The following is an 11,413-nucleotide window of genomic DNA, read 5'->3' as shown; positions in this document are numbered from 1 at the left end:
CATAAAAGTCTTCAATCTTGTTTTAAAGGTGCTCAGAGTTGGGGCAAGTCTTAAATCCTCAGGGAGTTTATTCCAGCTATTTGTTGCACAGTAACTAAATCCTGCTTTCCCATGTTTCGTGTTTACTCTGGGGATAATTAACAGATTGGTCTCAAAAGATCTTAGTGTTCTAGAAGGCTTATGCAGTGGAAGCATATCAGTTAAATATTTTGGGCCTAAACCATGTAGGGATTTATAGGTTAGCAACAGGATTTTAAAATCAATTCTCTGACCTACAGGAAGCCAATGTAACAATTTAAGAATTGGTGTAATGTGAATTTTTTGGTCTTTGTTAAAACTCTAGCAGCAGCATTCTGAGCAAGCTGAAGCTTCCTTAGAGTTTGTTTTGGGAGACCTGTAAGGAGACCATTGCAGTAATCAAGCTTACTAGTGATAAAGGCATGTACAAGTTTTTGTAAGTCTTCGACTTTAAGACTTTCTCCGGGACTCCAACTCTATTCTAGGACTCTAAGCCAGATTCTAGGACTCTAACCCAGACACACGTCGGGACTCTAACCATGAACCAAAGGTGGTTAGAGGCCAGAAACCCCTGCTAAGACACAGGGGTTTCATTGGAGAAACATCACGCCTCAAACTTTAAGTGTCAATCTAATCGTTTTTGTTATCATTAAAAATGGTTAATATATTTAGGAGGCAACGACTTTCATCCATTCACAACGTGTCAGAGCCACTTATGATGTGAAACCATCATATTAGTTTTATCATCAAATACTTTTTTTATATTTAAAATATCTAAATATATCTATATATGTCAATAGGCTATATATATTCGTTTGTTTAATCTATTACATATCTATATAAATGTAATGGATTATAGATATTTATATATTAATAGATGTATAATATTCCTATAATAAACATATATCTATAAATCAATAAAAGTGCTGGATATTTATGTATCGATAAATAAACGTCCTAGCGCTTCCCTATCGCCCTATCAATCATTAGGTTATCCGGGCCCCTGCCAGGGGCCATTCCTTCCGCTGGGGGGCGCACCACTCACTGATGCTGTGCTGCTGCTGACGCCGCGCCACGTAAAGTAGCTCCGTTAAGGGGACTCCACTCACAAGCTGCTGGAACCGGAGCAGGTACACTCACTCCGTAGTGCAGTAAGTCACGCATTTCATACTTCTCTTCTCTTCATCTTATTTAACATGTAAGGAGTGTATTTCTGATAGGTAGGTTTATTCCAGCGGTGGTGCCTGAGAGCCCGCAGCCAGCTGAATGCATGGTGTGGATGTGGCAGGGGGAGACTAGTTGAATTAGGACGCACAGCTGGGCCAAAGATGTCGTGTGTAATGTGCATGTTTCAATTGGTGTCTGTTTTATTCCTGCTGTGCTATTCGGCCTCGTTAAAATGAATCATTTCAAAGAGATTCGGTTCGGAATCGACGGGTATGTCGGGTTGGATCGCCGCTATCCAGTGCAGCTGATTAGGGGCCAAACGCAATGGTGTCTCCCTGGCTTTACGCACCGACCGATTGACCTCTTCCACCAGATAACATGATAGTGCCTTGACAGGACGATATGGATATGAGTGAAGCATTAGGCCTGCAGGTTAATGTACAGCCTGGGTTCTTACGTTCACTGGGACAGAGACGGAGGGGTTTTGTTATTCGTTGGGGCCAAAAACCGCCGTCGCGACCAAAGTTCAGTCGACTCGCACGATGGTCGTTATTAATGTTTTATTGAGCCTCCACCAGTGGGTCGTTAACATCTCTTCATTAAACAGTGACACAAATACAATCAATGGCCCCAGAGTGGTAAGACAGAGAAGAAAAAAGCCCCAGAGAAGGCTGATGCTTCGTGGTGTTGGAGGACCACCAGAAGACCCCCATCTCCCGAGGACCCCGTGGCTTCTGATTTAATTTAAATTAAAGACATAACGTCGCGGATCCTGCAGCCGCGGACCCAAACGCTCCGTTATAATGGTAAATTCAGCAGCCATCTTTGGTGCAATTTCCATGAGGATGTCTGCATGTGTACCTCTGACGACTACGACATGGACCCCGTTGTCCTTAATGCGCCCCGTTGTCCTTTGCACACTGCTCCATCCAGTTGATTCTGGCTTGGCACGGACGGCAGCAGTGGTTCAAAACCAGATCGGACTGGGTACGCTGGTTGAACGGCCCCACTCTTTCCATTGGGAGAGCATGCATGCATGCATGCATACGTCGCTTTGCGTGTCACTGTCGTGGCCCATGGGCTCGTCTTACCATTCACCAAGTCGTATCTTGTCATAGACGAGGGAACACTTTATGCTTTTTGAAGTTCAGTCGAAGTGAAAGAATCACAGATAAGGCCAATTTATCCCTCTGCGTCGATCGGCCGCCGTAATCAGGCTGCGAACGCCCGCGTGTCTGCGTCGCCTGCGTAGGGCAGCCGCAGTGGAGCGCAGACGGTTCTGCGTCGGTGATTCTCAGCTGACTGTCACTCATTGGACGACGTCTGGGGACTGTGTTTTGATGAAAAAATGATCTGATGCAATATGGAAAAAAATGACATGTGAACATATTTGACTGTTCTATTTAAAATCAAGTTAAAGGGACCGCCTTATTACTCCATCTACCAGAATCCATACTGCTGTTCTTGCTTTGACCGAAAGAAACACAGACATCTTCGGTGGAATTTTCAAGTAACACCAAGAATATATTTCATATGTTAATACCAGATATTGTACATATTCCGTAATGTTTAACATGAGTTAAAATACTGATACTTTCTTTTTCTTTAATGATTTTATGAGATGGCTTCTCTCATAGCAAATATGAAGTTATATAAGAGACTTGAACTCCTCAATGCAACATTGTGTAACGGCAATGACTTGATGCATTAGCACTTGTGGTAAATCCTCCCCATGAAACACTGCTGTGTGTGCGATTCAAGAACTGGATTGTGCTGGTTGAATCTACAAACCGAAAGAAAGGGTTTGGTCGCAAAGTCTTACCGAATTATGAAAGGAAGCTTGAGTGTTTTTTTTTGTGCCTCATATTCACGTCTATTCACGTCGTGCTGTGATTTTGTACGTTTAAACAAGCGACATGTGGATACCGTGTTGTGTAATAGCATGGACCTTGTTCAACTGTCAAAACCGTCCATACTGCAGGAATACAAAGTGACCTTTGATCTTGCATCAGCGGCAAAGAAAAGTAACGTTGCTAAAATACTCTATTTATAGCATACGTCATTCACCACACAGGATACATTCCAGACAGAAAACTCTACTTAGTAGACTGAAATATTTGCTGTTATTCCCAATCATCATCGTGGTGTAATTCATCTACAAACGAGCAAAGCGTCCTGCTCCTTCTATTAACAACTCCACATGTTCTAGTCCTCCAGAAAGGACTCTTACTGACAGCTATTCTAACCATGAATAAGTGGTTCTCACTGCAGAGCCCAATGGGAGAGGCTGACCTCATCTATCTCCACTATCTGGATCGCTGATACCCGGGCCAATCTAGACGGTTATGGGTCATGGTTAGGTTTAGGGATTATGGTTAGGGTAAGGTTTTGGGGTTATGGTTAGGGGTTACAGTTATTGTTAGGTTTAGGGGTTAAGGTTAGGTTTAGGGGTTATTATGGTAATAGGTTAAGGTTATGAGAAATGAGTAAAGGTTAGTAAAGGAGTGAAGGTTAGGGTAATGGCTTGGGGTTAGTGTTAGGAGTTAGGGGTTAGGGTTAGGGTTAGGGGCAACAAATAAGGTTTCCGGTACAGATCGGGTGGTGCAGATGTATTTGTTGTTTCATTTTTTTTGTGGTACAGATCACGCGTGCAGATAGGGTTAGGGTTACCCCTCTTGCCCACTGCATCCGTCAACGGACGGATCCCATTGACTTTGAATGGGGCGGAGCCGCAATGCATTGTGGATCCATCCGTTCCGTTGGATCCGTCGGCTCCGTCAAGAAAGTTAAAAAAAATGTTCAATTCTTCAGGCAGCGACGGATCTGTCATCCAATCAGATCGTGTATGCTCGGGCTTGGCTGACGTATGCCTCTGCAAAGACCACTCCCCCATCCGTCAGCCACGCCTTCCGCCGTCTGTTGACGGACGGTGCAGTGGGTAGGCGTGTTAGGGTTAGCCCCTAACCCATGCCTGAAGCTTGAAGCACCCGGGGCTTCTCCGGGGCTGCTGCTTGATTCTACTAAAGCTAACCCTAAATCAAGGAGTCTAGGTGGGACTGGACCTGAGACCTAGAGGTGGAGCTGGACTAGACGAGCTCCACCCATGGGCTCTGCAGGGAGCAGCAACGCCCCTTGTCGAACATCACTTTTTCAGGGTTTACATGTGGTCGATAGGGTTTAAATGTGGTCCATAGTGTTTAAATGTGGTCCATAGTGTTTAAATGTGGGCGATAGTGTTTAAATGTGGTCGATAGGGTTTACGTGTGGTCCATAGTGTTTAAATGTGGGTGATAGTGTTTAAATGTGGGCGATAGTGTTTACATGTGGTCGATAGGGTTTACATGTGGTCCATAGTGTATAAATGTGGTCGATAGTGTTTACATGTGGTCGATATTGTTTAAATGTGATCGATAGTGTTAAATGTTCTTTTCCCTCACTCTCCACCTCATCCCTAACTCTCCACCTCAAGCTGGTGTGTAGTGAGCGTTCTGGCACCGATTGGCTGCCGTGCATCACCCAAGTGGGTGCTACATATTGGTGGTGGTTAGTGAGGTCCCCCCTTCACTTTAGGCGTCTTTGAGTGTTATTAATTAATATTATTCTTCATGTTTAACCTCTGTTTTCCTTTTATTCCTAGTCTGTTTTACATAGTTTTGAATGATGACTATATGCTCTGTAAGGTGACCTTGGGTGTCTTGAAAGGCGCCTCTAAATTAAATGTATTATTATTATTATTATTACTTCTCATGCAAACATCACGCTAACAATGGAAACTCTTACCAAGATTCTCTTCTTCCTCTTCTACCAGATAATGGCGGTCGAGTTATCTACCTCGATAAACATCAAGGAGCCCCGATGGGACCAGAGCACCTTCGAGGGCCGGGCCAAACACTTCTTCACCGTCACAGACCCCAGGAACATCCTGCTGTCCAACGAGCAGCTGGAGAGCGCGCACAAAATCATCACCGACTACAGGTAGGTAGTCAGCCGGCCTTCCGGCCGTTTCCCGATGTGTAACTACAAAGAACGCGCAGACTGTAGCTGTGGCGGTGTGCAGTCTTTTAAACGCTGTTCTCTTCTGTTTTTCTCTCAAAGAAAAGGAGTGGTCTCCCCAGGCCTGAGCGAGGATGAGCTATGGCGCGCCAAATACATCTTCGACTCCGCCTTTCACCCCGACACCGGGGAAAAGATGATCCTGATTGGCCGCATGTCGGCCCAGGTCCCCATGAACATGACCATCACTGGATGCATGATGACCTTCTACAAGTACGAGCTCTTCCTATTCTATCGAATTTTTTTAATTTTTAAAGCGGCCCTTTCCTGCCGTCAGCTGTGAGAGTGATTAGCCATTACACACTTGTACGCTACGTCACAAGTGGGAGCGTCCTACCAGTTGGTACGGTCCAAGAAGGTGACCTGTCCATCATAAACCAAGGTTGACACTCCCACCTGTGATGTCACTATGCCACAGGTCCAATAGGGGCCCTTTGAGGAACATACGGTTGATTCAAACAAACACCACATGTTTCCCGGTGAGGTGCGAGGCTGTGATGGTAATCTACGCTGCGACGCGTACCGGACGCTTGGACAGTGAGTGTCTGGGGGACTGAACGCAGCGTCTTCTCCTCCCAGGACAACCCCAGCAGTGGTGATGTGGCAGTGGATCAATCAGTCCTTCAATGCAATCGTCAATTACACCAACAGGAGTGGGGACGCACCCCTCACAGTCAGGTGAGAGACGGGCCCTTCTGGCACTGACACTAAGTGGTGTAACCTGGCATTAACACTCCCCCTGTTATAATGAAGTGTTGTATTGTTGGTGCATCCCGTGTGACTGACCACTTTCTTTGCAGTCAGCTTGGCACGGCCTATGTGTCTGCCACCACTGGGGCCGTAGCCACAGCTCTGGGACTAAATGCACTAACAAAGGTATCTGTCACTCTAACTCTTTCATTCATTGGTTTTATTACATGCACTGTGGCACACTTATTAACAGCCTTCCTGTAATAACCTAACCGTATGAACGGCAGGTAAGGTGTTGGAGGTAGTTATGCAATAGTTATCTGTGTGCAGTGGATCTGTTTTGTTATTACACTGTTATGCAATTGTATATACATTATAATATATATATGTCAAATCACCTCTCTCCCCTCTCCCCTCTCTTTTCTGTCTCTCCTCTCCCCCCTCTCTATCTCCCTCTCCTCTCTCCCTTCTCTCCTCTCTCTCTCTCCCCTCTCTCCCCTCTCTCCCGTCTCCCCCCTCTCCCCTCTCTCCCCTCTCTCTCCCCTCTCCTCTCCTCTCTCCCCTCTCCCCTCTCCCCCCTCTCTCTCCTCTCTCCTCTCTCTCTCTCCCGTCTCTCCCCTCTCTCTCCCCTCTCTCCTCTCTCCTCTCTCTCCCCTCTCCTCTCTCTCTCTCCCCTCTCCCCCCTCTCTCCCCTCTCCTCTCTCTCCTGTCTCTCCCCTCTCCCCTCTCTCTCCTCTCTCTCCTCTCTCCCTCTCCCCCCTCTCCCCTCTCTTCAGCACGTCTCTCCACTCTTCGGCCGGTTCGTACCGTTTGCTGCGGTCGCCGCCGCTAACTGCATCAACATCCCCCTAATGAGACAAAGGTGAGGGGGCACAGACCCATACTGCTCCTTTAACCATCAACATCCCCCTAATGAGACAAAGGTGAGGGGGCACAGACCCATACTGCTCCTTTAACCTTCCGACAAAAGTGAGGGGGCACAGACCCATACTGCTCCTTTAACCATCCAGACAAAGGTGAGGGGGCACAGACCCATACTGCTCCTTTAACCATCCAGACAAAGGTGAGGGGGCACAGACCCATACTGCTCCTTTAACCTTCCGACAAAAGTGAGGGGGCACAGACCCATACTGCTCCTTTAACCATCAACATCCTCCTAATGAGACAAAGGTGAGGGGGCACAGACCCATACTGCTCCTTTAACCATCAACATCCCCCTAATGAGACAAAGGTGAGGGGGCACAGACCCATACTGCTCCTTTAACCTTCCGACAAAAGTGAGGGGGCACAGACCCATACTGCTCCTTTAACCATCCAGACAAAGGTGAGGGGGCACAGACCCATACTGCTCCTTTAACCATCCAGACAAAGGTGAGGGGGCACAGACCCATACTGCTCCTTTAACCTTCCGACAAAAGTGAGGGGGCACAGACCCATACTGCTCCTTTAACCATCAACATCCCCCTAATGAGACAAAGGTGAGGGGGCACAGACCCATACTGCTCCTTTAACCATCCAGACAAAGATGAGGGGGCACAGACCCATACTGCTCCTTTAACCATCCAAACAAAGGTGAGGGGGCACAGACCCATACTGCTCCTTTAACCATCCAGACAAAGCCACCACAACCCCCCCCCCTCCCCCTCCCACCCCCTGACAGATCCCTCGACCAGCGATATATTGTTGTTTCTCTTTATTCCGACAAATGACCTCACTGAGAGTCGCTGTGGATAAGAGCGTCTGCTGAATGTCCTGAATGGGAATGTCCTCCTACCCTGAAGAGTGGAAGGACACCAGGATAAGAAACAATAACATTCTCCCTTCTCGGAAAACTACTCGCAGGGAACTGAAACACGGCATTCCCATCACGGACGAGAACGACAACCGTCTGGGGGAGTCCACGCAGGCGGCGCAGCAGGCCATCTCCCAGGTGGTGGTCTCCAGGATCCTCATGGCCTCTCCTGGGATGGGTAGGAGCACGCCTGACCCTCGACCCCTTGACCATTTGTTTACATAATGTGGAGACACACATGCTCCTGATAGGCTGATGTGGTCACATGTCTGGTATGTCTCAGTCTCTATGTTTTTTCACGTAACATTAGTTCATGGATTTCATGTGGTTTTTCTTTCAGCTATCCCTCCGTTCCTAATGAATCACTTGGAAAAGAAGGCCTTTTTGAGGGTAAGAGTTATTTTTGAAACGTAGGATCTTTAAAAGACACACCCTTGTTTACTTTAGTCTGTAGGGAGAGTTTCTAACCCTACACCTCAAAACTAAACACAACCTCATAAGATATCCCCGTGCGCCGTCCAGCTCGCACCACTTGGTGTTGACACATGAGGTGAATGCGTGGCGCCTCGGGCCACGAGGTCACTCCACTGCTACGGCGCCCTCCCATGCCTTTGTGTTCCTCACTGCGTGTTTCTGCATGGTCTTTTCAGAAGTTCCCATGGATGAGCGCACCCATTCAAGTGGGGCTGGTTGGATTCTGGTGAGTAGTCAGAGATGGTCCGCTGATAAGCCACCATCCGCAGTTCTTTAGAAACGCCACTCCTGACGCGTGACACGTCATCCAAAGTCAAGTCACACGACGGCCTTTCCAATGAGCGTGGTGGGAGATCGCTCTGCAACCATGTAGCCGAGAATAACTCCCGCCCTGAGACCTCAGGAATCTTGCATCTAGGTTTTGTTTACCATTTACATTCATAATCTCACTGGCTAGGGTTTTGTGTTTAAGTGCCAAACATCAGTTTGCTCATGCAAACGTCATGCAATCCCTTCAGAGTATGCTACCTTCACATCCAGTGCAGGGTTTTGTTGAGCTAGGCTGTGCAGCCTTTCAGAGCAGCTATGACTCCGCCTGGGAGCAGAGATCTCACTCTCGTGTTTTTTTTACAGCCTGGTGTTCGCCACTCCACTCTGCTGTGCCCTCTTTCCACAAAAGAGGTGAGTGAGCATCGCTGAGCTTACGCAGGTCTGTCAGGAGGACTCCCATCTGAACCTCTGCCACCCCGTGGCCAACGCAGCGCTACCTAATTGCATGTTTCTCAACCTAAACATGACATCCCAGCCCCATCTCAACGCTCCAACACCGTCCTCTCCTCTCTCCTCCCCCAGCTCCATGTCGGTGAGCCGGTTGGAGCCGGAGCTGCAGGAGAAGATCCGCGCGAGTCACCCGGGGGTGGAGAGGGTGTTCTTCAACAAGGGGCTATAGAGGAGCGCCCCCCCCACCCCCACTCCCCCAAAGAAGCACTGCCATGCCGTCACAAGGCAGCAGTCCTCTGAGCACAGTCCTCATCACCTGCTAGCTCATCCCTTCATCTCGTTCAGCGTGCCAAAGTTATGTTTGCTACTCTTCATCCTCGCTCTCCAGATCGACTCACCCTCCTCCTCCTCTTCCTCCTCCTCCTCATCACTCTCCCCCAGGATTTGTCTACTCTAGTCATTTTTAGGAGATTCTTTTTTGTAGATCCTGCTCTGTGGTTGGTTGATTGTGTAAAATTACATTGGGAACATTTGTGTCATGCCGGACCTCATGAAAATGATGTTTTTCATGGCGGTTGTAGTTGAAAGTGGTTATCGTGGTGATGATTATTATTATTTTTGTATTCTTCACGGTACAGTTTCAGTATGTGACTTGTTCAGGTGTCGGTGCCAAATCATTGTTTTACTTCTCTTAAAATAGTGCTACGTCGTTCAGTTGTTCCTGAGGGACTCAAACCTTCGTTGAGTTGAGATCTTCTTCCCATTCCATGCATCTGCCAAAACTCAACACTCCCGATTTACCTCTCAACACACACAACCTCCTCATGTCAGTGCCATTTCAAAACCACAATTAAGAGTAAATTACCAAATGTGTGATGCCACAAGTGTTGGGGCTTTCGGATTACTGAGGATAGAATCTTAAAGAAGAAAATAAATCAATATTCTGGGATTCTCCCTACACAATGTGATGCTATGCTGGTGACTTAGACCAACAGGGTGCTATCTGACATCTTGCTGTAATTAATGCCAAACATGCATGATCAAACCCCAGCGGGCATCAGTGCACCATACCACACGCTTCTCTGAGTCCATGCCAGTCTTAGGACAGTTAGCTACATCATTGCTCTATTGACCTTGACCATGTTTTCATTTTCACACGTGAACTGTCGCAATGCTCATCCATTTTTTTTTTATCTGTATTTCTGTACGTTGACAAAGCATTTGGTAACTTTTACCTCTCCCCTTTAAGCCCGCCGGTGTCATGACCGTTGCCATTGTACAGCTGTGTGACATTTAAGAGGATTTATGAGGGAGGATTTGAGATTTCCCAGAGACAGGAGAACTCCTGTGCTTTTCTGCGCCACTGAAAAGCACACGATGAGCTCATGGTTCAATTAAAGCACAGGGGACAACACAAGGACCACACATACTGAACGATGCAACATAATGGAAGTATGTGGACCTTCTCTATCTTGCAACAAATAATCTGAAGTCTCTAAGACATGCATGACGAGATCGGGTCCTTTGTTTCCCAGAGTAAGACGGTGTAGCTCAGTTTGTGACGGTTTAGCTTCGTTTGGTGTATGAAGGTGACCTTCGTGTTCTTTGTCCTCCTACTTGTGAAACACAAAACCAAGCCAATATAGTATATGATATCCATTCTAAGGAATCCAGGTGAAACCTTATGAAAAACAGTATTTTCAATGAATAGTAATAACAGATACACAGTATTAATGTGCAGGGATACAAATTAACTTGGCTGGGACAATTGTGTTTTAATGATCTAAAAGTACTTAATTTGCTTGCAACATTCTGTGTATTTGTGGTGTATTAATGTATAATTAAGAATGATCTATTTGCATATGTCGGTGTATTAGATTATTTCAAATATTCATTTCAGAGAATCGACTAAATTGGGGTTTATTCTCTAGAGTATATGGTATATAAATGCTTGTTGTTCCAGTGTCTTTGTGGATGAATGTAGCATTTTCAAAATGTTGTTAAAAATGGCAGTGTTTCATCTGAATACCACGGCCTACTGGATTGTACATCGCTCAAAGCACAATGTTGGAAGAGATCTAAAATGCTGTAAATCTGAACTTCATAATATAAATCAAGAATCTGAACACTCATGGCTCTGACGTAGTAGGCCTGCCCTTAATCATTGAGCAAATTGGAGCAGATTATCAGTGATAATAAGGCTATGTTTTCTGTTTTTGATAGCCAACAGTCTGGTAGGCTTTCTGAGTGCCCCCTATACTCTCCCACAACCTTATTTAACCCACTCAATGAACATCCCTTAACAATGTAGCTACCTTGCATCAACTGTCCCTTCAGCCAGATTGATAGTGAACATGTTTTTATTTTGTTTGATGAGATGGTGTGTTGGTATTTGTTATGCACTACATCCAGATGGTTTTAGAGTTAGGCTGAATGGATTCAATAAAAGTGGTGAAACATGAGTCTATTAGCAGCAGTTACCAGTAGCCTACTGAAGGA

General features: G+C 46.4%; 1 protein-coding gene across 3 annotated transcripts; it reads left to right on the top strand.

The window, feature by feature from the left end:
- Positions 1-1,057: 1,057 nt before the first annotated feature.
- sfxn1 (sideroflexin 1) lies at positions 1,058-11,376 on the top strand. Of its 3 annotated transcripts, none has more exons than XM_030368258.1 (11): positions 1,058-1,169; positions 4,994-5,160; positions 5,281-5,451; positions 5,818-5,916; positions 6,039-6,114; positions 6,705-6,790; positions 7,771-7,898; positions 8,061-8,110; positions 8,371-8,420; positions 8,828-8,875; positions 9,047-11,376. In XM_030368258.1, exons 2-11 carry the CDS (start codon positions 4,997-4,999, stop codon positions 9,141-9,143), a joined length of 969 nt encoding a protein of 322 aa, XP_030224118.1. In that variant the 5' UTR covers positions 1,058-1,169; positions 4,994-4,996; the 3' UTR covers positions 9,144-11,376. The 3 variants fall into 3 exon arrangements, with proteins under 3 accessions (XP_030224118.1, XP_030224117.1, XP_030224120.1); XM_030368257.1 differs by lacking the exon at positions 1,058-1,169 and adding an exon at positions 1,768-1,991; XM_030368260.1 differs by lacking the exon at positions 1,058-1,169 and adding an exon at positions 2,600-2,695.
- The last annotated feature ends 37 nt before the right edge of the window (positions 11,377-11,413 follow it).

This window comes from Gadus morhua, chromosome 10 (assembly GCF_902167405.1).
Source record: "Gadus morhua chromosome 10, gadMor3.0, whole genome shotgun sequence".
NCBI lineage: Eukaryota > Metazoa > Chordata > Actinopteri > Gadiformes > Gadidae > Gadus > Gadus morhua.
Note: the sequence above shows the minus strand (reverse complement) of the source record. Positions and strands in the feature narration are given on the sequence as shown.

Bases quoted from the DNA above. Each gene is read 5' to 3' on its own strand.
- sfxn1 (XM_030368257.1), top strand. The intron at 6,791-7,770 runs GTGAGGGGGCAC...AACTACTCGCAG, and splicing joins ATCCCCCTAATGAGACAAAG to GGAACTGAAACACGGCATTC. The intron at 8,876-9,046 runs GTGAGTGAGCAT...CTCCTCCCCCAG, and splicing joins GCCCTCTTTCCACAAAAGAG to CTCCATGTCGGTGAGCCGGT.